The sequence below is a fragment of the Amborella trichopoda genome, chromosome 2 (assembly GCF_054954075.1).
Source record: "Amborella trichopoda isolate Santa Cruz 75 chromosome 2, AtrichopodaSantaCruz75HAP2 v2.0, whole genome shotgun sequence".
NCBI lineage: Eukaryota > Viridiplantae > Streptophyta > Magnoliopsida > Amborellales > Amborellaceae > Amborella > Amborella trichopoda.
The window spans coordinates 152,749-180,547 of NC_142337.1; the positions used below are offsets into that span (position 1 = coordinate 152,749).

At 35.4% G+C, this 27,799-nt stretch overlaps 1 protein-coding gene across 1 annotated transcript; it reads right to left on the minus strand.

The window, feature by feature from the left end:
• Positions 1-1,559: 1,559 nt before the first annotated feature.
• LOC18427335 (transcription/mRNA export factor) lies at positions 1,560-16,659 on the minus strand. The gene is made up of 5 exons (XM_011622507.3): positions 16,621-16,659; positions 16,322-16,445; positions 15,754-15,848; positions 2,468-2,544; positions 1,560-1,977 (listed from the first exon to the last, which is right to left on the minus strand). Coding segments are annotated over exons 1-5 (372 nt in total). The 5' UTR covers positions 16,623-16,659; the 3' UTR covers positions 1,560-1,903.
• Between the last annotated feature and the right edge of the window lie 11,140 nt (positions 16,660-27,799).

Here is a 27,799-nt window from a genome sequence, read left to right on the forward strand (position 1 = left end):
CTTATTTTTTATGAACACACGCCTAAAATTTCAAGTGATTTGGAATTGTAAAAAAAAAACTATAATTTAAACACTACCTGACATATGTGATCGTCAGATCGGCCCAAATTCAATCTAAACCGTCGGTATATATATATATATATATATATATATATATATATATATATATATATATATATATATATATATATATATATATATATATATATATATATATATATATTTTGTGCCCAGGTGCCTACTGCTACAATAAACGCCTACGTATCAGATTGAATCTGAGCCGATTTAACGATCGCATATGTCTGATAGTATTTTAATTTTAATTTGTTTTTACAAATCCAAATCACTTGATTGTTTAGAGCCAAAGCTCTATACAAACCGCACCCTTTCGTAAATGTTTTTTATTTTATCTTTGAGAGGATGTACCTAATCAAAATATAAAAGAATAAGTAACCCCTCTCATATTAATAGGGAATAATTTGACCCTTTTAATATCTTGCAAGGGATTTCATCCCCTTATAATGAATTTTTTTTTTTTTTGGATATGTATCGCTAAATGATGTCTTCCTCGAAAGTAATTGATATCACAGGAAGCATGCATTTGTAGCTCACATGATTTCTTTTATCAAAAAGAGCAAAACCCATAAGAATGACGGTACCTATTGATGTTCCCAAGAAAGAACAAAAAAAGAAGTTTAGAAATTCCCAAAAATGGAGATAAAGTCAATAGAAAAAGCTAAATGTCTTTTGTCAATGCTTCTTGGTAGGATGAGAAACCACAAAAATTTCAATTTCTCTAAGATATTTTCCTCAAATGAGAAAAATAGTGTTTATGCTCCAAAGACTAGTTGGCAAATGTACCCCGTTGGGAGTGAATAGTGAAAATTCACATTGCCTGCTACTCTAGCTGTTGTGTCCAATTGCATTTGTAGGCAATTAAGACTTGCAAAAAAATTCGTTTTACCACGCATTGGGAAGCACATTGTCTTCGGTATTATAGTGGCCATGTAACCCTTTAGCGTCTCTATTAGGCTGTTGCCCACCAAACTAATGAGGCAGATACGAGAGGAACAAGAGGGAGAGGTGCAATACGTAGAGCTACCAATCAGCTTGCTCGCAGGCAGCCCTCCAAGGCGTGCTCAGTTTTGGCCCACCACGTATAATGGCTGGCAGGGCAGGGCTCGGCTTTAAATAGGTTGTGCACAGGCCAACCTTAGCCCAGCCCAAACCTAGCTTCTTGGCAGCCCCATATGAGTAAGGCTACCGATTGGACCGAATGGGAAGGCAGCCCGAGCTCATTTATGAATAGTTTGGGCCAAGGCCAGGCCCCGACCAAACAAGCGGCAACCTAAGCCTGGCCAGTTAGCACCAATACAAATTCGTAATACCAGGAAATGATACTAGTTCTCTACTATCAGATAACATAGACGTACTGCTAAAACTTGAGACCATCTATAAAGTGGATGGCCTCCTGAATAGACATTTTCAGATCCTTAAAATGCAAACCTACCTTGAAAGTCTGTATTGCCCATCTACATCAATTTGGATCTCAACAAACATGACATGGAATATACATCACATTATAGGGGATGCCATGTTCCAACTTTGAAAGGGCACATTGCAATGTAATCAACTACAAGCAAAACTATTCTGTTAATAGTTAACAACCAGCCCCTCAGCATTATCTTAAACACATACCAACTTAATAAGGACCCAACACTAAACAAACCATGTAATCTGATCAAGGGAATGAATCATTACAGTACTCGAACTAGTTGGTTTTCTTTTCTTTTTTCTTTTTTTGATTATTTTGTTCTTTGTTTTGGCTGGAGGGTATTCAACCTCATCTCTCTCATACCTATAAATAAGAGATATACCACATCAATGCCCTGAGGGAGGAAGATCAAAGAGCAGCAGTCATGAGAAAGGATCGGATGCGTTGAAGGAGTTCAGCCTTTATAGCATCTGGAACCGAAGCTGCATAAAATTACACCACAGCATGTAGAGACATGTTAGAAATCTATTCAATGTGTGTAGAACAAAAGGTTCGACTCTAAAATAATGTTCACAGTGGGAAAGAAATAACAGTTGGGCTCTCAGGGTTGGCCCTTGACTTGGTGTATAGAGCACAGGTGCCCCAAAGCTCAGGTTCCTTTTATTTATTATATAATTTTCATTGTTTATTAACTAGAAATTTGACATCAAGACTTTGGCAAATAATAAATTGGTTGGGGCTCATGACAAAACAATGAAGTCAGCATTGACACAGAGAGATGGTTCATTCTAAATGAATAAAACTTCTTTGCGTATCCTCGTTAAGCAACACTTCAGTGTACAAATTTTACTCTATTTACCGTAATTAAAAAAATAGAAAATAAATAACAGGTCTGGATTGCATGGTAACCAACCAGACAAAAAAGAAAGTAAAGAAAATTTAAAAAGAAAGATGGCACAAACTGATACCCACATCTTCCTTTTGGGGTAATGACATGTATAAGTTCATCCACTGTGACATTGTTTCTTCCTTTCTTCATTGTAAAAGCCCTATAAAAGTGAAATGAAAACTTAAATGAGCCAAAAACATATGATTAAGAAAAGGAAGCAAACATAGCAGCCCGTACTAGCCAAAATAAACCAAGAAAGATCAAAATGATTATATGATTGCACAGCAGCTCCCTTTGACAAAACAGTTCTTTCTAGATTTACTTGAACTAGTCTGCAATAATTTCTGAAGATTGTCAACTTCAAAAAAAATGTTAATAATAACTATTAAAGATCATGTTTTGTTTTATTGATGTTGGCCAAATGGGTAATAATATAGCTAATTGTTACAAGATGCTGTACATCAAAAGCTAAGCATTAAACAATCATAAAAAATTGGCAACCATGCCATATGAAAATATATGGAATTCACATTTTTTCTTTCAATAACCAGAATATAGATAGATCAAGGATGAAGAATAATAAGTATTTACAAATTATAAAAATTATAATTAGAGCTCACAATTCTGGCAACAGACAAATAATAAGCACAACAAATTTTAATAGTGTTAGATATCAAAGGTGAGAAGCAACTCCATAGCCATGTATGCACCCCTCAATGTTCAATTATTTGCATGCCTGCGTAATACTATGCATCTTTCACGCTATAAATACTCGGACCGTACGCAGCAAAAAAAGATAGCAGACATGGTGATGAATTTCTCATGTTAACACATCAAGGAAGTTGTCACATAAAATCTTCCTCCAGATCACCATGGATGATCAAGGTCTTAGCATGAATCTAAAAATGCTACTATCCCCAACATATGGCTAGAGAAAGAACCATACAAAATAAAAGGGGACTGGACCACAAAGCTAAAAGTCCCATCTAATTCCACCCCTTATTTCTGATTAGAACCTTAACAACCAGAAACGCTCCCATGGTATGATTCAAGGTACACTTGGCCCTATAAACTCTTTTGCTGCCAAAGACATTATTGAACCGTTGTACCTCAACACACATTTCCATGGGTTTTGGCATGTGCCCACGCACCATAGACATGAAAGGCACGTCTGAGACTCAAGAAACTTTAACACTTCTGCTTTCATTAAAATGTTACTATGAAGTAATTTATGCAACTTACAATCTCACCTCTCCCTTCCTCTAAATGATATATGGATGTGTCTATTTGAATGGTGAAGTCTAAGATTAGCATTTCTAATACTCATATCCATGTCTAGCATTGACACCTCTATTCATGTCCTAATGGCATACAATTGAATGGCGTGAGGAACAACGAGTCCATGTATCATTGTGACAAATAGCATTGATTTCCTCTTGCATCAGTCATTGCTGTTATGCATCACACATGCCACCATATAAGTAATGGTTTTAGTGCCTTTATGCATTCAAGAAAAGCCTAATGATCAGCTATAAATGTCTCATATGGAGCACTCATAGTCAAAAAGACTGGTAAGAATAAGTACTAGTACATGAATCAATACATATTGTGTGGAAGATAGCTCCTAACCAGAAAATGACCTAAATCCACTAGGCTATGATCAAGTAATACAAACCTGGGGGGGTAAAGGAGGGATCAAAACTAAAAACAGACTATTGGTAAAATGATATAATGGTTTTTAAATTTTTTACTACCTTTAGATACCAAAATTAGGTTTAGGTTATACAGACTATTATTTATTTAAGTTAGGGTATTTGTGTCGTTCCAAGTTGAAGAGAATTGTGGGGTACAGTCGGAAGTTCAATTTTACGAAGATGACAGGCTAGAAATTAAATGTGGTTTGAATTTTTTAAAGAGTAAGTTACATTTCAGGGTTCTCATCTATAAATATGTAAGGAGCTGCACCAAAAAAAAAAAAAGAAGAGAGAGAGAGAGAGAGAGGAAGAATTCATTTTGGGTCTTATGGAAAGATCTTTTGGTTGAGTCCCTTGCAGATCCAAATAAAGGTTATAATCTTTCACCCATCTTTTGTATTTTTTTTTCCTAGTTTAGTTTATTTTCTTTCTCCCTCCATCCATCAATTAGTATCAGAGTTTCAGAAGATCCATCCATCACGATGTTGTCAAAGCCCCGCTCTTCTGACCAAGGACATATTCTTGCAAATCATAGAGGACTATTAATCAAAAAATTAAAGAGAGCATAAAATCACGCCATGGAAAATATTCGAGTTGAGATCCACAAACTTTGAAGAGAGCTTGCTGATATTAAAGTGGTTGCAACAATTAAAAAATACCAATCACTAAGAAGAGGTTGCCCACAATCCCATAGATCCAGCATCAAATCTCACCAAGGAATGAATCGAGATTCACCACAAAATCCAAGGGCCAATCCCATACGTAATGAGTAAATTTTGAGGCAAGAACATCAACTCAAGGAACGTCCATATGATCTCAGCATCGAGGATGATCTTCCAGAGTTTCATGAGCTTGAAAGAGAAATAAAAAATATGCTCGATATCCCAATATTCCACTACAAGTTGCACACTAAGTGTTTGATTAATTGATTCATGAAAAAAGACTAAGTACCCAAGCAAATAGTCGGACTCCATCGCCAACTATTGAGATGGCCTTTGAAGGATGTGATAGACATAAAAAGCTCAAGGTTCAGTGTCTCCCAACTCCGAGAGAAAGGTGTAGTGAGTTTTTAAGCTTTTATTATTTTTAGACGCTAAAATTGGATTTAGATTGTATGGTCTTTATCTATTTAAATTAGCATATTTGTGCATTTTTTAGTTGTAGAGAATTAAGGGGTAGAATTGAAAGTTCAATTTTAAATAAATGAAGGGCTAGGATTTAATTGTAGTTTGCGACTTTTGGGTTTCTTATGAAGTTTTAGGTTTTCTTCTAAAAATATGTTACGTATTGGACGAAAGAACAAATAAAGTAAAAAAAATTGATTTTGGGTATTGTAAAAAGATCTTTTAAGGTGGACTCCCTTGCAAACCTAGAGAGAGGGAATATTCTTTGACTATTTATTTTCATTTCTAATTTTCTGATTTGTTTATTTTCTATTCCTCTCTTGCTTACAATCATAAGAGTGTCTAGACGTTAGTAGATCAACCTAAGGCTATTCTAGTCATTCTTATAAATAAGTGTCAGCATATATGGACGCATGGGATGATTCACATGATTCAGTATGATTGCTCGTGGAGAGTAATTAAGAGTATAGTCAGAGGTTAAACAGGGACTCCTAATCCAGCCTAAATCTAGTTTTGGAGATTTGGATGGGCTTTCCTAATTTAATGCTCATCTTATATATACAGGGACAAAGAAACCTTGATGGCCTAGAGCCCTCTATATATGGGGAACGCAAAAGTCGTGGCATGCTTGCAGAGGCAAGAGAAAGAAGCACCACGTGGCTACCCCTTCCCTTGCTCTCAAATCATCTCTCAAGAAGTGGTTCTTGTATGGGTTGGGGTTTGTCTGTGGATGTTCCCTTCATAGCCCTTGTTGTTACAGGCAAACCTTTGAAAGGTAAAACATTCATCTCCATCTCGTTCACAGGGGTTTGCACACAAAATGAGCTATGCATATGCATTCTCAGTATCGTTTGTGCATTCTTCGGCGCATATTCTCAACCATAGTCTTCAATGATGATTGCTTATAATACATATATTGAAAAACTTAGAAGGTATTGATAATCACTCAAACCAATTCCAAGCCTTGAAAAACCGTCACCTAAAAGTAAACGTCTTTTTTAAAGGGAGTGTATAGCATACACACAATGTGTATGCTGGAACGTCTTTTTTGAAAGGGAGTGTATAGCATACACACGATGTGTATGCTGGAGCGTCTTTTCTCAAAGGAAGAGTATAGCATACACACGACGTGTATGCCGGCAAATACATATATAAGAGACAAATCCATGCAGGAAATAGATGGTGGAGATAAACTAGAGTATAAACATAACTGTGTCAGTTCCTCTTCATGTCTGTAGTACATTTCGTCTCCACCGCCTGTCTCTCATGTAATGGGCCATCAGAAACATTTCAACAAGTTCTAGAACAGTACGTCTTGAAGAACATTCCAGGAGAATATTTTGAGATATAGTGGAACAGCCTAGAATATATTAGATTATTTTGGTGTATAATAGGACATCTTAGGACATATGAGGACATATTAACATCTTCTAAATTATAAAGCATTCTAGTAGTTCAAGGGGAAATTTCCTAAGAAGATTCTAGGTATAATATTCTAGTAGAAACACTCCAGAAAGTGAACGTTCTGATGGAAAGTTACTTGAACCAAGGATTCATGTTTAGATCCTCCATTATAAGTAAGGGGTCTTGTCGGAGTAGGAGGACGTCTTTGGTTGTATATTTCCTTGTTGTAATTGAACTATTACTTTAAGAAATTTTCCTCATTTTTTTCCCCTAATTTTTCTTTCGATTCTTCTTTGATTGGTGGTGCATCAATCTTCTGAATTAATCGTGAACATGTTAGCTGTGCATATTCCAGTATAAGTGTTGTTTCTATGCTCTTCACCATCCTTGCAACAGTTCATCCACCATCCTGAATGTTCAAATTTTAAGATGATAAGACAATGAAGGGAGAAGCATCCATTGGGTCACCCTGCTGACACCTTAACTTCCACTAGATCACATCAAGTGTTCCTCAAAATCTGGAATGAAGCCAAGAAGAACAATGCAAGGACGAAGGAAAATAACAAGAAATAATTGAACGAGAATGACAGGAAAATCAAGAACTCACTAGTTGATGGCCACTTCAAGGAGGCGACCTCCTTACAAGAGAAATAAACCACTTCAAGGGGGCTACCTCCTTACCAATGCAAATTTTCTTCTCTACTCTATCGTCTTCCCAACCCACCTTTTGATAGCCAATCAAGTCATAAAATGCAATAGAAATCACAATCCATAATTGATCCTATACCTTCCACTGGAATAGTACCTCAGTAATGGCACGATTTTGAAATTCGCACATATGCGACAGTCTAGGATGGCAATAGGTTACAATCTCAATAACCCTCGTCAGATTACGGAGGAAGCTTAGTTTGCATTGAGTCCGTTGTTCTCACTACTTTCTTTAAGCATGATACTAGAAATACAGGGTGGATTTTGGATGATTCTGGTAAGCTTTAACTTGTAAACACCATGCCCAAGGCGTTTATAACCCTGTATGGCCCATAAAATTTAAGCGCAAGTTTCTTGGATCCATGAACCACCACAGAAGTTTGGAAATGCATTTGCAAATGTAGAACAACTATATTACCTCCATGAAACTCTCGTTCAGTGGGCTTTTGATTCACCTATTATTTCATGCGATGCTGCGCAAATTTAAATTATCCTTCAAAATTTCTATCATATGATCTTAGCTTTGCAGTCTTGAATCTACAGCATGAACAATTGCAGTGTCAAGGATGTAAGACATGATGAATGGAGGGGTTGCCCATAAACAGCCTCATATGGTGTCATTTGGTAGAAAAGTGGTGGGTGGTATTGTACAACCATTTGGCTAATGGAAGCCATCGAACTCATTGTTTGGGTTGGCTCAAAGTGAAACACCTTAAATATGTCTTCAAGCGTTCGTTGACCACTTCAATATGACCATCAGTTTGGGGATGGTATGCAGAACTTATTTTAACTGGGTATCCTACAACTTAAATAACTCAAGCCAGAAACTACATGTGAAAATAACATCACGATCTTACACTAGAGCTTGGCATTCGATGTAGCTTAAATAAATTATCAAGACAAACTTGGGCTACCACAACAATAGTTAATGGGTGTGACAGAGGACAAAAGAAAGCATACTTACCCAATCGATCAACCACCACTAATATGACAGACTTTCCATGGGAGCTGGGTAGGCCTTTGATGCAGTCCATGGAAATATCTGATTGGGTACTGGAGAGACAAGTGAATTTTCGGTAACAGCAGGCCTATATCAGGGGTCAATGCTAAGCCCATAGTTGTTGAAATCGAATCCGAATCCAAATCATTTTAAGAATCAGAATCATGGAATTGTGGCTGCCTAGAAGATTCCTATTTTCGGTATCGAGATTTGTACAATAGGAACCGTGGGAAATGAGATTGCCATTTTAAAGGAATCAAGATTCGACCAAAATGGAATCAAGATCCCTATATAAATAGAATTGAGATTCCTAGCTTTACTCTATGGAATCGAGTTTCCAACCTATCTGGAATCGACCAATATGGAATCACGATTCCTTCATTTATGATCGAGATTTTGACATCTTTCAAATCCAGATTCCTAGGCATTTCGAATCGAGATTCGACGTAAATTAGAATCCATATTCAGAGCAGTTTGGATTCGAGTTTTGACCCATCTGACAATTGAGATTTGTAATCCCCTTATAGTCCAGCATCAAGCAGACACATCGATAACTAATGACAAATTTAGAAGTGAGTAGGAGATTACATATTGCATAAATTAAAAAAAAACACATACAGAGACAGATTATAGAGATTTTGACATTGAATGATAGCTGAAAATTATATATTGCGTGTAATTAAAGAATAAAATACAATACCTTCAATACATGACTTTCCTAAAGGGAATATTTCCCACAAAGAGAAGGGTGGCCGGCGCGGGGGCTACAGTTTCTTCTTTTTTCAGCCCCTTCGAGTTGCTGCGAGGAGCCTCTGTGTCACAACGGGAGATGATGGAGACACTCTAGGAGCGGATCCAAGTGAAGGCTCGCTTGGTTTGCGCACAAACGACGGAGACACTTGAGACTTTTGCATTTGAATGTTATTTGAATGTTGATTTATAGAACCAAAACTTCAGGAATCCATTCATTGAATTATTGTTCGGAGCACACATGAACTATGGAAGATAATCGTCTCCAATTTCTGTTTCTAAATAACTAAAATCAAAATCCATATATATTTCAGCCAATTTATAAGTCATATATTTATGCACCTAGAACATTGGTATTTGACTTGTGGTAGTACGATTCAAAAAAAAAATATCAAAGTTCTATGAGGGAGGAAACAAAATTCGATGTTTGATTAGTTCGTTGTCTCTAGCATCTATGAAACATTGTACTTGTTTAGGAATCTAGATTTGAAAAAGATCGAATCTAGTGTAGTTATATGTTGAAACCAATTTCAACAAGTGTAGAATCGAGATTCATCAATTGCTGAATCAAGAATCAATAAATACTGGAAACAAGATTCTATACGTGTTGGAATCAAGATTCCTAAAATTAGGAATCGAGATTCAAAATTTCACGAAAATGGATTTTGTAAAGATTCCTTGTCGGAATCACCCAATTACGATCCTAATTAGAATCGTGACCTTTAGTGAGATATTCGGGTAACTATGGTTGAGCCCATATCTCTTTGTTTTGGTTATGGAAGAGTTCACTTGGAACCTACAAGATGAGGTACCACGTTGCATGTTGTTCGCAGATGACATTGTTTTGATTGATGTAACTAGGGGTAGCATCAACGCAAAGTAAGATCTTTTGAGGGATGCTCTAGAATCTAAAAGTATTAAAATTAGTCAAACTAAGGCATAATATACGAAATGCAAGTTTGGTAATAATAGGAGTAGAAACAAGGAAATAATTAAGATTGATGGCTAAGAAATACCTAAAAGAGGTTATTTTTCGATATCTTGGGTCAATAATCCAAGAGGAATGAAGAGATTGAGGAAGATGTCAAGCATAGAATTAGATCTGGGTGGGCGAAGTAGAGATGTGCATCTAGAGTTTTATGTGATTGCTATATACCAATGAAACTGCAGGGAAAGTTCTATAGGGCTGTTGTAAGACCAACCATCTTTATGGGACATAATGTTAAGCGGTCCAGAAACAATATATCCAATGGATGTGCAGCTGAGATGAGGATGTTGAGATAGATGAGTGGTAAGACAAGTAAGGATAGAATCCATAATAAAGACATTCGAGGACCTGTGCCTTCAATATGCAGCATAGACCTAATACAACAAGAGTTAGGAGGTGCGATTTTGTTCAAGTGGAAGGCTCTAAAAGCACAAGGCGAAGGCCCAAAAGGACATGGATGGAAGTAGTGACAAAAGGTATAGTGACATATTGTCTTACTAAGGATATGACCATTGATAAAACAGAATAGCAGAACAAGATTCATGTAGTCAACCCCAAATTGTAAGGATGAGGCTTAGATGATTATGATGATTTAATTGGGTATTCGGGTAGCCTGTGGTTTCCCCCTTTTGTCTTTAGCAAATTTCACACTCGGTAACAAATTGTTTAGTATCATGTTTAATCCCCTACCAATAAAAAGACATGGCAACTCGCTTGTATGTCTTGGGGAAATCAAAATACCCCTGCAATTGGTGTCTCATGTAACTCTTCTAGTGGCTAATGTTTCCATGATGAAGTAGGGCAAGTACCACACAACCTTTCTGTTGTAGAAGCCCTCCTTGCAATCTATATTTGGGTCTTGCCATAGGATCCTCCTGAATTTCTTTTATGAGAGTTTTTATAGAATCATCTTCTTCTCACTCTTGTTTAATGGCATCCATCCACTTAGGTTGAGTTACTGATATAGCATAAAGAGAAGACGGTTCCTCATGCAATGTGAAAGGGCATCTGCAAACCACGTTCTCCTTCCCCTTAAGATAGAAAACCCCTTAGTCATATCCCATGAGATTGGTGACCCATTTTTGTTGCTTAGAAGTCACAACTGTTCTACAAAATACTTAAGGGGTGTGGATGAAAAATATCGTCCAACCAAATACTTAAGGGGTGTGGATGAAAAATACTTACGGGGAGTGGATGATGGTTGGTGTGGATGAAAAATATCGTCCAACCAAATGTGGCCTCTAGTTATTTATGGCATGGATAATTGCTAACATTTCCTTCTCAAAGGTGGACTGCCATTTTTTTTTCCTAATAAAACCTTACTGTAAAAGCTATAGGCCACCATTCCTGCATAAGCACAACACCAACCTAGTCCATGAGGCATCAGTCTCTATAATGAAATCCTTGGAGAAATCAGGTAGAGCTAATACAGGTGTAGAGCTCATTGCCTTTTTCAATACATCAAATGCAATCATGGCTTTAGAATCCAACGGAAGGAATTCTTTTTTAAGAAGGCAGTTAGAGGACAACATATTTTGCCATAATCTTTTACAAACTCTTGATAATAACTGCTAAGTCCAATAAAACCCCACAAGCTTTTTACTGTTTAGGAAAAGGCCAATTTATCTGCCTTGACCCCTTCTACCTCAAAAATGTGACCCAAGTATTAGAATTCTTGCTTTTCGAATGAACACTTAGCTGCACTTCAGATAAAGGCGATGTTCCCACAGTGATTGCAAAGCACAAGAAAGTGATCCAAATGTTCCTTCCAAATTTGACCATAAATTAAAATGTCATTGAGAAATACCAAAATAAATTTTCTTAAATAAGGTCAAAATACCTCATTCATCAAACCTTGAAAGGTTGGTGGCGCATTTGTGTGGTCAAAGGGATTTACTAAGAACTCATAATGGCCCTCATGGTCGATATGCTGACTTGGGAACATCTTCTTCTTTCACTCGGATTTGGTGATGCCTCAAACTCAGAGAAAGTTTAGAGAAACACCCTTGCCCCATGTAGCTTGTCTACTACCTCATCAATTACAGGTATTGGAAACTTGTCCTTAATTATAATATTATTTAAGGCCCGATAATCTACACACATTATCTGTGACCCATCTTTTTTGCATACCAGGAAAACAGGTGAAGTGTAAGGGCTGATGCTAGGACGAATGGTACCTGCTTCCATCGTTTCTCGAACAAGCTTCTCTACTTCGGTCTTTTGTACGAATGGATACTGAGAAGGTCTAGTGTTTGGGGGTTTACTCTCTAATGTAGATGTAATGTCTTGATCATGAGACTGTTGTGGAGGTAAACCCTTTGTTTACTCAAATACATCATGATATTGTTTTAATAGAGCAGTAATCTAAGGGTATTCTGAAGTTTCCACCATTGCTGAAAGGGAGAACAGTTGTGCAACTATTCCCTAAGACCCCTTGCGCACCTATTTCTCCATGTGATGTGAATAGATGATCTTTGTTGGGATTGTAACCCGGCTACACCCCTTTTAGTGTATATTGATGTTCATTGACTGTGAACTGCATCCACAAACCAAAGAAATCCCATAAAAAATGGTCCTAAAACCATGTCACATCCTCCCAAGGATAAAACCTACATATCAAGTTTACATTGATGATCCCCATGGTTATCGGTATATTTCTACATCTTCCCTTACAAGCTAGCTTCCCCCCATTAGCCACCATTACTTCAAAACATTTGCAACGGTAAAAATAAAGTTCACCTTGCTTTGCAACTTTTGGGTCTACAAAGTTATGGGTGCTACCTGAATCAATCAGAAAGATGACATGATGCTTCTTAAATACCCTTGTACTTGCATGGTTTAAGAAGAGTTGATTCCAGCTAGTGCATGATTTCTAGGTTTTCCTAGAAAATCTTATGGAAGTTGGTCATCCTCATTCTTTGTCGGCTTCAATTGCTTCTTCAGAAATGTCCCCGTCTAACAAATATAACTTATGTATTCTTGCAGCGATACTTGGGGTTGTATTTCTGATCAGAATGATATGATAGCCCTTTTTCTCGTTGTTCTCGCATCTCTGCTGGTGACAACTTTATAACATGGGGTGCTAAGATTCGAGTGAGTGCTGCAGTGTTTGGTGGGGAGTTTTGGCAACAACAGGTTTATTTTGTCGTCTTTGAGCTTAATATTCTTGCAGGAGTGCCAACCCTATTGCTTCCAAAATTGCAGTTGGCTTAAACATTCACACATCATGACAAATTTCTTCCTTGAGCCCACTAACAAAACAACTGGTAAAAAAAGTAATATGATAGTCTTGTTGTTCTATAAGCCAATCTCTCAAACTATGTTTGGTGCTCACGCACTGAGGTAGTTTGGAGAAGCTTAGTTAATGCCCTTGTGAAGTCTTCAGATTCCCTCGTGCCAAAACGTAAGCATAGTTATGTAATTAATTCCTTCCATGTGGGGGCTTCACTGACCTTTCCGAACCATTAGTACCATTGAACAGCTTCTTGTTCTAAATGACAAGAGGCAAGACGTACCTTTCTCTCCTCAAAGACTTGATTGAAAGCAAAAAACTGCTGAGCAATATAAATCCAACTGGTTGGATCATCACCATCAAAGCAAGGTAAGTCTAGCTTAACTGTTCATGGGAACATAGGACATGGAAGATTGCTAGATGAAGCACCTTCTCTTGAGGAAGGATCTAATGTAGGTGAAGGTTGCAGAGAACACATGAGACTAATATTGCATGCTTGTTGTTTAACAGACATGATCTCTTTTTTAACTTGATTCACGGACAAGACATAGTATCAAGTTTGTGATCTAGGGCAACAATTAATGCCTGCATGTCTTTGAGGGTGCAAGAATGCTCTTAGGCATTATTCTTTACTTTGGTTCAACTCTTGCTCAAGGTCTTTCACCATGGGAGCCATCTCTCTCTCTCTCTCTCTCTCTCTCTCTCTCTCTAAGGGGAAAAGAAAAGATAGTGAAGAAAAACAATGGGTAGTAAGTGGTCCAAAAAACAAAAAAAGTGTCAGTTCTTCCTTATGGTTTGGTTCACGATTTCTAATGTGTTAAGATCCAACAAGGGCGAAGCACATGCATACATCAAGTGGAATCATTCCCAAAGAAAGAGCAATGATACCCACGTGGAATGAACCCAAGTAAAATAGTTCCAGGATAAAGGAAAATAACAATAAATAATTGAACGATAATGGTAGGAAAATCAAGAACTCACGAGTTGATGGCACTTCGAGGGTGCAACCTCCATACAAGATAAATAAGCCACTTCAAGGAGGCTACATACTCGATGCAAATTTTCTTCTCTACTCTACCCTCTACCCAACCCTCCTTTTTATAGTCAATAATCAAGTCATAAAAGGCAATATAGAAATCACAACTCATAATTGATCCTACTTACTATTTTTATTCCCTAAAATCAATTTGTATGCATTATACCTAATTACCCCCTTCTTAGATATTGTTCCTTATAAATTGGATTTGCCATATCATACATTCCTTATTATATAAACTGCCACACACCTTTTTTTATTTGAACCGTTACAAAATCCTAGAACAAGCTGTCTCCATCAGCATTCCCAAGAACAAAACCAGAATTTGTAAACCAAAAAGAATTGAGAAAATTACATGGCACTGCATATGTTACAAATGAGTAGAAATTTTAAAAGCTCATGCTCCTCTTAATAATAAGAGTAAAGACAATGAAGTAGTTAAGATTGATGGCCAATAAATACCAAAACGAGTACGCTTTTGATATTTTGGGTCGATAATCCAAGAAAATGAAGAGATTTTCAGAAGATGTCGCACATAGAATTAGAGCTGGGTAGGCAAAGTGGTGATGTGCAACCGGAGTTTTATGTGATCACTGCAACGACAACTGTACTGTGAAACCAGTTTTTCTTTATGGGGCGAAATACTGGGTGGTCAAGAAGTAACATATCCATAGGATGAGTGTAGTGGAGCTGAGGATGTAAAGATGGATGAGTGACAAGACAAGAAGGGATCAAATTCGAAATAAATATATTTGAAAGAATTTAGGTGTGACACCAATAGACGATAGATGAGAGACAATGGACTTAGGTGGGCAGGCCATGTGCAGCGCAGACCTGGCACAACGCTTGTTAAGAGTTCAAGTGGAAGGCTAAAAAAAAGTAAGGGATAGGCCCAAAAAGTCATGATTGGAAGTAGCAAAAACATATTTTGCTAGGACAATGGACCAGGATTCATATAGCCCGTGATAGGGTATAGCCCTTGATAGAGCAGATTGATGGACCAAGATTCATATAGCCGACCCCAAATAGTTTGGAAAAAGGCTTTGATTGTGATGATGCTCCTAGTAATGCTAATCTTGTAGGTTCCTAGGATAACCAAAAACATATTGCCACTATACTTCCGCAAATTTAAAGAAGGTGATGAATAATTTAGTTTATGCAATGTCTCAAGGAATGCCTACGAGGCTTAGAATGATATTGAATCTATGTGTGTAAAACTTTTAACTCTAGCAGACATAATCCGGCAACCTCTTGGGTAGAGCCGATCATACTTTAGTGGTAAACCACAATTCGCCAACCAGTCTTTTCTTTTTCTCTTGATCAGTTATATTCACCAATTAAACGCCATTTCTACGTCCAATTCCTAAACCCCGCAACCAAAATCTCTCATATGAACTAGCACAGAACAAAAAGCCAAGAGAGAGAGAGAGAACCTGCATAGAGCTTTCATTTCGTCTCGCCAGCCACAATCTATAAGCCTTTCTCGCAGAAGTTCCTTTAGCTGCTCCTTCTCGCCGCTTTCAATCAACTATACAGAATGAACTCCCACGTGAGAATAACAAAAGAAAATAAGTTACATGATCACCCAATTATTTAAAATTCAAAAAATGAAAAAAAAAAATGTCGATCAAGATTGTAATGAACGGTCAGAAAAAAAAATTCAAGAGAAACGTCCAACAAAACTACTCCACGTCTTTCTTTCATCTTTTTTTCTTCTCTTCTTTTTTTTTTTTTTGCAAAAATCAAATCAAAAGCATTAAGAGCTAAATTTACAAAACAGTAATAATAATAATCCTTATTGTCCAATTAAACATTTACAAACCAAATCATGAGAGCAAACAAAACAAGGAAGAGAACACCAGAGAAAAGGAAAACATCAGATCACTCGAGGACTAAAACCCGAAGAGTATCTAAAAAAAAAAGGACAGAGAATAGTAGAAAGAGAACCCCAAAATTCCCATCATTTTTTTAAAAATTAAGAAGGCAAGTAAAGAGAGTGACCTTGATGTTGATGATTTCTTGGAGGGTAAGCTGCTGGTGGTGGTGGTGGTGTTGAGTATGAGCATCACCATCATCATCATCCTCGTCAGCATCAGGAGTCGGAGGCCGATTCACTGAAGCCCTCCTGCAATGTAATGATCATCATAACCCTCATAATTATATTCACAAAATCACCGGACTTTCAAATACCAAAACACAATAATAATCCGATGAAGAAGACATCTTCCGACCATTAATTATATTCAGGGAAGGATCCAGTGATAAACTCTGCCCTGCCGTGAATCAAATCTATAACTTACATTTTTATCCTCTGTTTGTTTTTCTCTCCGTGTTCTACTTTTTTCGCTTTCCCTATTTTCCCTGTTTTCGTACGGCGCGACCCAAATAAACCAGATTTATGAGTGGGAGAGAGGCGGCGACTCGAAAGTCCAATAAAATATAAAAATGTATGGTGAGGTTTGCATCAGGTTTCAATCCTAAACATTGGGCGCACCTTCAAATTTTATTATAATATATAGTTTGATGTAATAAATTTTGGGAAATTCCCCTTGCAACATAGAGGTTCGCTGTTCTTTTATTCAACCGTCTAATTTTTAATAGGGGGTTAATATTGTTCCAATCGCAATATCATATATCTATATTGTTTTATTTTTAAATTTTTTTCTATAAACTGTTTTGAAATCAAATTTTGGACGATCATTCCTATTTTAAACTTGCACTAAAAAAATATATAAAAAAATTATTTTCAATAAAATAAAATGACCAAAATATTCTTGAAAGTTTTAAAGGGTATTTTGGTCATTATTTTTTATCTAAAAATTATTGTTAATATTTTTTATAGGTGCGTCCCAATGAAAATATGGCACGTACCAAATTTCATATTCAAAAAAATTGTATTAAAAAAACTAAAAATAAAATACTTTGAGACGTCGAATCTAAGATCAAACGGTGAGTGACTCTCTTGATCAAAAATGGACGGCTGGATGGTAGAGGGAATATAGAACTTCGATGTTGTAGGGTAAACATAGAAAGCTTTCCCATAAATTTTAGGATAACATGTGAATTTATTTTCATCTTTAATTATATAATTTTAAACTCTAAAAATATTTTAAATAAAAATCTTGAAAATAAACAGTCCAAATAATGTGTTGTAAGATATATTATTTTTAAGACTTAAAATTTTGTTTGGTCTTTATATCCATACATTTTGATATTGAGATGATCAATTAGAGGATTTTCAACATTCAAACAACGCTTTCCATAATATTTGAGGTGCATCCTAATTCTATTGTTTAAGGTTATTATAACCTTATATAAACTTTTTCTTTTGTTTTAAGGAAGGGATTGGGCAGTCTCATCAGTCATCCACGGGATCTGGAAAAATGATAATAACAGATGGGATAGATAAAAAAAAAGGGAAAATGTGCATGTATGGATGCAACTTTATCATGTAGAACCACCAATGCACCTCAAAAATCCATCGGAAAAGGTGGTTTTAATGTTGAAAAACCCTTTGATTGATCATCTCGACATCGAGATGTATGATCATGAAAAATAAAAAGATTTTAATTATCAGAAATAGTGCATTTTACAACATATTATCTACACCGTCCATTTTTAAGATTTTCATATGTTTATAGATCTACTTAATTTTAACCATTTTTTAAATTTAAAATTTTATAATTAGATATACAAATAGATTTTGAGATAATCTTAAGAACATTTTACACCAAAATTACATATCATGATAAAATCAACGTAAAATTCTTTTCATTTTAATTATCTTGTTTTTTTATATCTAGATATCTACCTATGCATTTTTTTCTTTAAACATTATAATTTACTTCAACTTTTTACTCGTAATCTTGTTGTTTTTAGTTATTTAAATCAAGCCCATAAAAGTACAGAGACTTTTGTTTGAGGTATGATTAATTTCTGTCATTTTAAATAGAGCACAAAAAATAATATGAGATAGAGAGATTGATTTTAGATGGGGTAAATGCTCGTGGCTCGCAAAAGTTCAAGTTTTAAACACCAAAAAATTAATCTCATATTAGAGATTAATTTTAGTGTATGTACGGTCATGGATACGTGGAGCCTCAAGTAAATAATAAAAATTTGAATAAATAAAAATTTATAATGAATAAAAATTATATGAAAAATGTGGGGTCTCTAGTAAATAAAATTTTAGAAAGGCTGGTTCCAACTAGGAGCCGATTGAACCATTCAATTCCTATAAAGAACTGGCCGGTACCCATATAGAACTGGCCGATTGCCGATATTTAATGGGAACCGAAACCGAATCTCCCTGAAAGTCATTTTAGAACGTGCGATTTTAATCTGGATCAGTGTTTTTTTAAAATTTTAAAAATAACAAAGTTATACCCACTTTTAAAAATTCGAGATAGCAAAATTGAAAGGTAGGCTATCTGATCCAAGCAAGGCAATATCAATTGAAATTTTTCTATCATTTTCTATGCATAACCACCAGAATCACTTACAATTGTTCAAATACAATTTTATGAACCAAAAGAATGCTAATGACTCTCACTTGCTGCCATTGACAAAGCTCTGAAAATTACATAAAACTTGCAATTAAATCATGAGAACATAAGATAAGAAAATACCGCATACTTTGCCTCATGTTATCCTCAAGGATTTCGTACACCCCATACTGGATATCCTCCTTCAATGGTGCACGAGCAGAAAGCATAACATGAGATAAACTAGACCAAAGCTTAACACATGAGCGTAAATTTAATACCTATAGGCTAGATTTTTATGGCTTGGGTGCGCTAGCCCTTAGGGTTCAAAGGGAAAAGAAGAGAGATATCAGAGAGGGGCATACCACCCCTTTGACTTAGGGAGAGAAAGAAAGTTAAGTTATGAGGTGTGTGGAAAGAGGCCCCTATATATAACTCAAAAGCTAGGGTTTTTAGGGTTAGGGTTTTACCATCATTATGAGACTCAATCTTGATATTTGATCATAGAGAATGTTGGATTAATAGATGTTATCAATTCATTCTTTAGATCAGCCTGATTAAAATGAATGAGATGAAACTATTATCTCTCAGTTTCTATAACTCTATTCAAATCAAATATTATGTAAAGAAAATCTTAAATTAATTTAAATAAATCTTTGACACTTTTTCTTTTTGAAATCAATCAAAATCTCTACACCAACTCTTTCTTAAAATATTCCCATCAATTGCATGCTTATGACACAAGGCACAAAATAAGAAAGAGAAGAATAAGGAGGTGGGAGCACATCACCCTATGGGTGCCCACGTGGGCCCCATGCCCCACTGATTGGTGGGCTTAATAAATCCCAATGGGCTCCCAATACATTAAATATTTATTACAGATATTAAAATAAATTTAATGATATCATCAAATATTGTATATTTCTCTTTTATTCAAATAAAACTAGAAAATTAATATTTTTTATTTAAAATTTATTTTTAATTAAATAAAATACTCAGAGAGGTATAAAAATTTAACTACATCATTTTTAAAAACCGCATCTTACTACACCATTTTCAAGCTGGCCGAATAATTTTCATGACCCACAGTTCTTCGCAGGGGTTCATGATTGGACTATCAAAGACAACAAACAAATAAAGGAGACTCGATCTTAATCCGTGGATTACAGATTCCTCCTTGAGGACAAGTCTAGGCCTCAGTCTAGCACTATACTCTATGGGGCCTTCCAACACAATCAAGTGTTACAAGGAGTCATATCTTCCGTACATGTACATGTCACACACATTTATCCAAAGGGGCCGCTTCCTGGACAACTATCTAGTGTACATACCATATGATAGTAACGATAAGGATTTAAGTCATTGTCCTCTCTAGCCAACCATCACACACAAGGTTAACATCTAGTCCCCTGGTGTATCTGTCTTGGGCACAACTTCGATTTCATCAAGGGATAACCCTACATCGAAACCCTTACAGTTGTGCTCACACAATGTTCAAGACTACGGATTTTAGACATCACATTGGTATTGTCATTAGTAATGCTTCATAGTCCAAAGTCGACCACACTCCTACTTAAATCAATATTTAACTATAGAATTTCAGTACGTGCTCTGATAAGACATTTAAATAACCACATAAAGCCAACAAAAATATCAGCCACCATTATGATAGATAGTAACCATTTTATGCCTAAATCTTAAAGAAGTTTGGTAATTTTATTTTATAAAGTATTTCTTTATTTTTTAAACCTACCCAATTAGGCCCTAGAATTTTAAAACAATATAACAATGTTTGAAGCTCTGTGAACAATCTCAAAATGACAAAACTATCCAAAATTGGGAGATCCGACTTGCCATTTTTTGACTAATTCACTTTTCCAATGGGGAGTGAAGGAAGTCCACGTTTCTGATTTTTAAGACATGTGGACGTACTTTCACTATAGGATTTTCCGCAAACTGGAAAATGCTAAAGTTCTAAAAAAAAATCCAGTCTAACACCTGAACTTTAGGTGACCAAACAACCCAAAAAAGTTTCTCTTATTGTGAAAAGCGATCGAATACCACCAAAAAAGTGGTACACCCCTCTCTCATTTTCCTATCTGGAGTTTGTGATGTGCCCTTCTCTTTTTTTTTCATCTGAAGCTCCTAAGGGAGCTCCACATCCCTCTTATAGTTATAGTTACATACCCCAAGCAAGTTCCACCTTAAAACTCAACAATTCAATGAGAGTTTCCAAGCCTTCCCCATCAAGTTCGAGGATTTGTGCTATGAAAACAGATCGTGTGGGTCCTATAATTAAATGAGGTAAAGTATGAAACTCATAACTTAAAAAAAAAAAAGCGTCAATCGGAAGGATGATCTAGACTAAAGTGGACGATCGTCATGTAACCCCTAACTGATCTACTCTGAGATATGTTTGACCTAGAGCTAACCAATAATGGTCCACACTAAGATCCATGTCAAACCCTCTAATGGAACAGTGAACTCATGTATCAAAAATCTCAAACTCTTAAGTGAATCCCCTTAACAACCTAATTGTAGAAATATGCTTCTCTTTTCTACCATAAGCATATAGTCTAAAACCACAGTGAGAGATAAGAGATCGTGAGAGAGTTGAGAGAACTGTCATAAGAGAGATATCCAAAGATAAGAGGGTAGGGTGTGCCTCTTTGGGTTTCTTGAGGGACAGAGAGAGATACTTTCTTAAGAGAGAGAGAGAGAAAAAAATAACTTGCAGAGATTTTGGATAGAGACAATCTATTTTTTTATAAGCTTTGAACAAGATTAGGATTTCTTAGAGTTTTTCTTGGTTTACCTCTTCTTATGATATTGAATATAAGTCATTGATCTTGGGTAACTTCTCGGGTGAGAGATTTGAGCCTTCCATTCCATAGATGGGCCATCAACATTATGAAATATGCTAGAACAATTATCCCTTATGCCTAAACCATTTTCCCATCAATAGAAATTACATAAAATAATTTCATTCATAATATAGTGTTTACCAAAATTATGCATAAATCTTTTCATACTTTCCAAAAAATCATTTGAAAGATTCCTCAAGGTAAATTCCAAAACAGTTCAAACTTTCTCTTCAAGCCAAAGCTTGAACTAACAAAAAGAAAGTTTCAAAAATTTGATGTTATTCAAACTCAGGGGAGGCTTCCACACAAATCGCAAGGACAAGAGCCTGAGTTTGAATAACATCAAATTTTTGAAGTGTGCAAAGAAGAACTCCTTAAGTATAGAATTAAGTGGAAGGAAGCTATAAGCCCAAGCCATAATGAACCGTTGGACCGCCAAGAGGAAAGCGGGTGGATAACGGCTTCAGCATTCAAAGGTTCTCAAATTTCGTTCCCTCCATAAATTCCATAGCAAGGTTGCAGCAGAGATCCTCCATAACTTGGTACCTATGGACGAGAAAGGGGGGGGCCATATCTGATGTAGCAAATAATGGATACTATTTTGCTTGGGGCTAATCCAGTTAGCAGTAAAGACCAACCAGTCCCACAAGGCTACGATGAAGGGGTAGTGGATGAAGAGATGGTCAATGTATTCCTCTTCGCTTTTGCACAGAAGGCATATATTAGGGAGAATCAATACCCCTTCTCCAAAGTCGGTCTATTGTGAGAAGTCTTCCCAAACCTAGAAGCTAGAGAAAGGTTTTAACTCTGTGCGGCACCTTACAATTCCATAGTTTGGCCATTGAAGGCATTTCTTTAATATATCGGTCCCTACTGACAATTTGTTTAAGTGGCTGCACAGAGAAAACTCCACGAGGTTCCAAACTCCAAATATTTATATACAGCTTCCGGGGGTAAAAGTAAGAAGTATAAAGCCTAGAAAGTAAGGCATGAAATTGCTTAGCCACAACTATGACCACCCTTTGATATTAACGATGAAGTTTCAGACCGGTTGCTCACCTAAAAATGATACCATATTGACAACAATTTTATGTTTTTGAGTGGATCTACTATATAGCTCAGGATACATCAACTCAAGGGGGTAATCGCCCAACCATTTGATGTACCCTGAGCTATATATTGTCCTCAATCTTCAAATACCTAGACCTCCCTCTTTCTTGGGGAGGCAAATAGAAGTCCATTTGATGATGTGGAATTTCTTTTTATGTTGTGAGCCACTCCAAAGAAAATTCCTTATTAAGATTGACTTGCCCGCAAGGGACAAGAATCTCTCGTTCCACCCATCACGCTTGACTTTAGCTCTTTGAATGAGGAAATCCCAAAGAGATCTCGGGGAATTGCCATTGATGAGAGCCAGACCTAGATATTTAGTTGGGAAAAATTCAACATCACAACCCAGCCACGAGGCCCATGTAGATAGCTCAGATGATTGGCAGTTTATGCAATTGATTTTGGACTTGTCCATATTGATTTTAGCTTCAAAAATAAGTTCGTAAAGCTTCAGAAACAACCAAATATTATGAATGTTGTCATCAATACCTTTTAGCAGAATTAAGCTATCATCAGCATACTGCAAATGACTAAGAATAATTCCATCCGGCTAGACAGGTCGGCCCTAGATAAAACCACAATCAACTATGCCTTGTAACATTTTGCTAAAGGCTTCAGCCACAAGGGTGAAGAGAAAGGGGGAAGACGTTCTCGTTGACGTAATCCTCTGATTGCTTGAAAATAACCATTGGCTTTGCGATTGACCAGGACAAAGAAGTGGGCAGTTGAGAGGCATCCAAAAATCCACTTGCGCCAACAACGCCAAAGCCTATCGATTCCATGATTCTATCAATAAAATCCCACTCCACCCTGTCATAGGCTTTTTCAAAATCAACTTTTAGCAGCAGGCCTTTCATGCCCACGGTCTGAGCAGAGTGGATAGTCTCTTGGGCCAACAGAATACCATCCATGATAAACCTGTCTTTAATAAAGGTAGTCTGACGTTGAGAACTAAGCAAAATCTATCATTGATAAAAGAGAGATATGTTTTAACACTGAGAATTTCAAAGTGTACGTAAGTTGTCTTAAGACTTGAAGTGCAATTGCAATCCTAAAAGGGGATTATGGGAAGAACCCATTGTGTTCAATTCGATTAAAATTAAAAAGAAAATGAGAAGGAAAAATGAAACCAACAAAATGGAGCATTGCAAAAACTAGATGAAATCCAATGTACTCGACTACGAAGGTGTTAAGTAACGAACGGGGCCCAAGGCTAGGTAGTTAGGGCGGCCTCACACCACAACATGACTTCTTGAATTTTATTTATACCATAGGTAAAGGATCCCTTCCCTACTAATATACCTAAGAAAAAAACAAAAAACAAACAAAAATTACTATTAGGACATGGATGGCAATACAAAGAACTTTAGAGGAATGATCTAGAATCTAAATATTTTAAAATTAGTCGGGCCAAAAAAGAGTATAGGAAATGCAAGTTTAGTAATAATAGGAGCAGAGATGATATAGTAAAGATTGACGATAAAAAAATGCTGAAAAGAGCAGACTTTTGATATCTTTGGCCAATAATCCAGAAAAATAGAGAGATTGAGAAAGATATTACACATGAAATTAGAGTTGGGTGGACGATGTGGGGATATGCAATGAAGTTTTATGTAATTGTTGCATACCAATGATGCTGAAGGAAAAGTTATATAGAACAGCTGTTAGACCAGTTTTTATGGGATAGAATCTTGGGAGGTCAATAAACAACATGTTGAGATGGGTAAGTGGCAAGGCAAGAATAAATAGAATTCAAAATGACTACATTAGGGATAACTTAGGTGTGGCTCCAATAGATGATAATGTGAGAGAAAGTAGACTTCAGTGGGCTAACTATATGCAACGCAACCAAATATAACACCTTTTAGGAGGTGCGAGTTGGTTCAAGTTAAAGGCTAAAAAAGGATAAGGGGTATGCCCAAATGGGCATGGTTGGAAGTAGTGAGAAAACTATAAGGATTTATGGCCTAACTTAGGGTATGATTTTTGATAGAGTAGAATGGTGGACTATGATTCGTTCCAAATAGCTGGGAAAAAATTATGATAATGATGATGACATGAATGCCAATACTAGTTTATTAAATGGTTTTGATGAATGTATTGCCTTAGCTTTGGTTTATTGGTAGATATATCAATTTAGGTGTAGGAGGTCAAAGGTTCAAATTTTTAAAGTTTGATACAAAAAATCAAACTAAACTAACTTAGGGTATGATTTATGGCCTAACTTAGGGTATGATTTATGGCCTAACTTAAGGATTTATGGCCTAACTTAGGGTATGATTTTTGATAGAGTAGAATGGTGGACCATGATTCGTTCCAAATAACTGGGAAAAAATTATGATAATGATGATGACATGAATGCCAATACTAGTTTATTAAATGGTTTTGATGAATGTATTGCCTTAGCTTTGGTTTATTGGTAGATATATCAATTTAGGTGTAGGAGGTCAAAGGTTCAAATTTTTAAATTTTGATACAAAAAATCAAACTAAACTGATGTACGCATTTTCATACAACTCGGGATTATTGTTGTGCATGAAATATACGTTTTATTGGGCCTTAGGCTTCAGTAAAGAAAGGAGACATGAAAGGAGTGTTCGAAAAATCGAACTGGACAGAGCCGGGTCCGAGTAACCAGTAATCCGGTCGATTTAACCGGCCTAATCGGTAACCGGTAATCCGTCCAGTTGGCCTAATCGGGCAGATCTTGACTAGTCTAAAAAGTATCAAAAAATAAAAATAAATCCAAAAAAAATGAAAAGCATATTTGAAGCATGATTATACAAAACACATCCAAATAAAGTTGAAAAGTGATGAAAAATATAGATTTTAAAAAATCGATTTGTGCCTAGGGGTATTTTCCAAATTTTTCAAAAAAAAGGGGAAAAATGTAAAAACAAGTATTCATGGCCAAGAGACTTTCTAATCTTTGCCAAAGTAATAAAAATATTTAAAAACATATTCTAAAAAAATGTATTATATAAAAAAACAAATCATATATATATTTTGGTCAATTTATTTTGTGTAAAATATTTTTTGATAATTTTCAAAAATTCACCTATTTTTGATGAACACACGTCTAAAATTTCAAGTGATTTGGATTTGTAAAAAAATAAATAAAATTTAAATACTATCGGATATCCGTGATCGTCAGATCAGCCCAGATTCAATCTGGGCCGTTGGGCTCATATGTTCATATGAGCTAGTGGGCTAACCCCAGCTTTTTCATATATATATATATATATATATATATATTATTTTTATAATTTTTTAAATATCTGACCCGGCCCTGTCCAGTTCTTAGTAAATATAATTAAGTAAATATAATTAAGTGTTATATAATTAAGTGTTATATAAGATATTAATAATTCATAACATTAAGGCTTAATTTTGAAATAATTAAAGACCTTAATTTTTAAGTTTGATAATCTATTATGATTTTATTTTATTGTAATAATTAGGAATGATAAACATTAACATAAACAAAATAAGTCATTACAATAATTTTAAAAGACAATTATATGCAAATTTATATAATATTTATTATTTTACTACTAAAATACATTAGTAATATTTCATTAAAAGCTAAAAATAAAATAGAATTATCATGAATGACACTTAAAAAATATGAACATACATAAAAAATCGGGAAGAACACCTTCATTCAATGTAAATAATACCTAAAAATATTGCAATTATAAAATTTAGATGTAAAAAAAATTAAGTACTAACCTTTCTTCTTTTCCCAAAGAGACTTATAGAAGTAGGTACGATGCAACGCATTGAGACCCTAGGATCAAACAATTTGCCGTATCGCAAAATTAAGTACACAAAATCAGTTATTTTCTTCATCAATAAAAAAATTCAATAAAAACATTGTCAATTTAAGTATCCTATCATAGATATAATACATACGGCTGAGATTATTATTGTGAAGAACTAGAAGTGGATTGGAGGTAGTGCTTCCCTTCTTCTATGAGCCATTGCTTCACGGTGTGATGTGGAGAGAAGGTGGAGATAATATAGATACTATCAAACTATAGGTTGAGAGAGAGGTCATCGTTTTGGAGATAGGTGTCTCTCTCCTTTAAATTTTAAGGATCCTGCACATATAAACTTAACGGCATGCAATAGGTATGAATATATATATCTTATGATTTTATTTTATTGTAATAATTAGGAATGATAAACATTACTATAAATGAAATAAGGTATTACAATAATTCCAAATGACAATTATATGCAAATTTATATTGTATTTATTATTTTATTACTAAAATACTTTGGTAATATTTTATTAAAATTTAAAAATAATATACAATCATCATGAATAACACTTCAAAAATATGAACATATATAAAAAATGGGGAAGAACACCTAAAAATATAGAGGTAATGCAAAAAAAAAAAAACTACAACTTACTTTCAATATTAACACCTAAAAATACAAACAGAAATAATGAAAAAAATATAAAAAGAATCGCTATGACTTACCTTCAATATAAAGGCTGTGAGCCTTCATTCAAATGTAAATAACACCTGAAAAATATTACAATTGCAAAATTTAGATGTAAAAAAATAGGTACTAACCTTTCTTTTTTTCCCAAAAAGACTTATAGAAGTAGGTACGACAGAAGACATTTGAGAGCTTGGGATACAATAATTTACCATATCACACAATGAATGATACTTAGAAAATATGAAAATATATAAAAAATCAAGAAGAGCACCTAAAAATATATGGAGGTAATGCAAAAAATAAATAAAAAAAATCACCACGACTTAACTTCAATATAAACACCTAAAAAATACAAACAGAAATAATGAAAAAAATAAATGAAAAGAATCACTACAACTTGCCTTTAATATGAAGGTTCTTAAACTTCATTCAAAGATAAATAATATCTGAAAAATATTGCAATTGCAAAATTCAGTTGTAAAAAAAATAGGTACTGACCTTTCTTCTTTTCCGAAAGAGACTCACAGAAGTAGGTATGACGTAAGGCATTTTGAGACCCTGGG

Excerpts from the sequence above, each read along its gene's own strand:
- LOC18427335 (XM_011622507.3), bottom strand. Across the intron at positions 15,849-16,321 it reads AAGAAATCATCAACATCAAG|TTGATTGAAAGCGGCGAGAA; the intron begins GTCACTCTCTTT and ends CATTCTGTATAG. Across the intron at positions 2,545-15,753 it reads GAAATGAAAGCTCTATGCAG|GGCTTTTACAATGAAGAAAG; the intron begins GTTCTCTCTCTC and ends TCACTTTTATAG.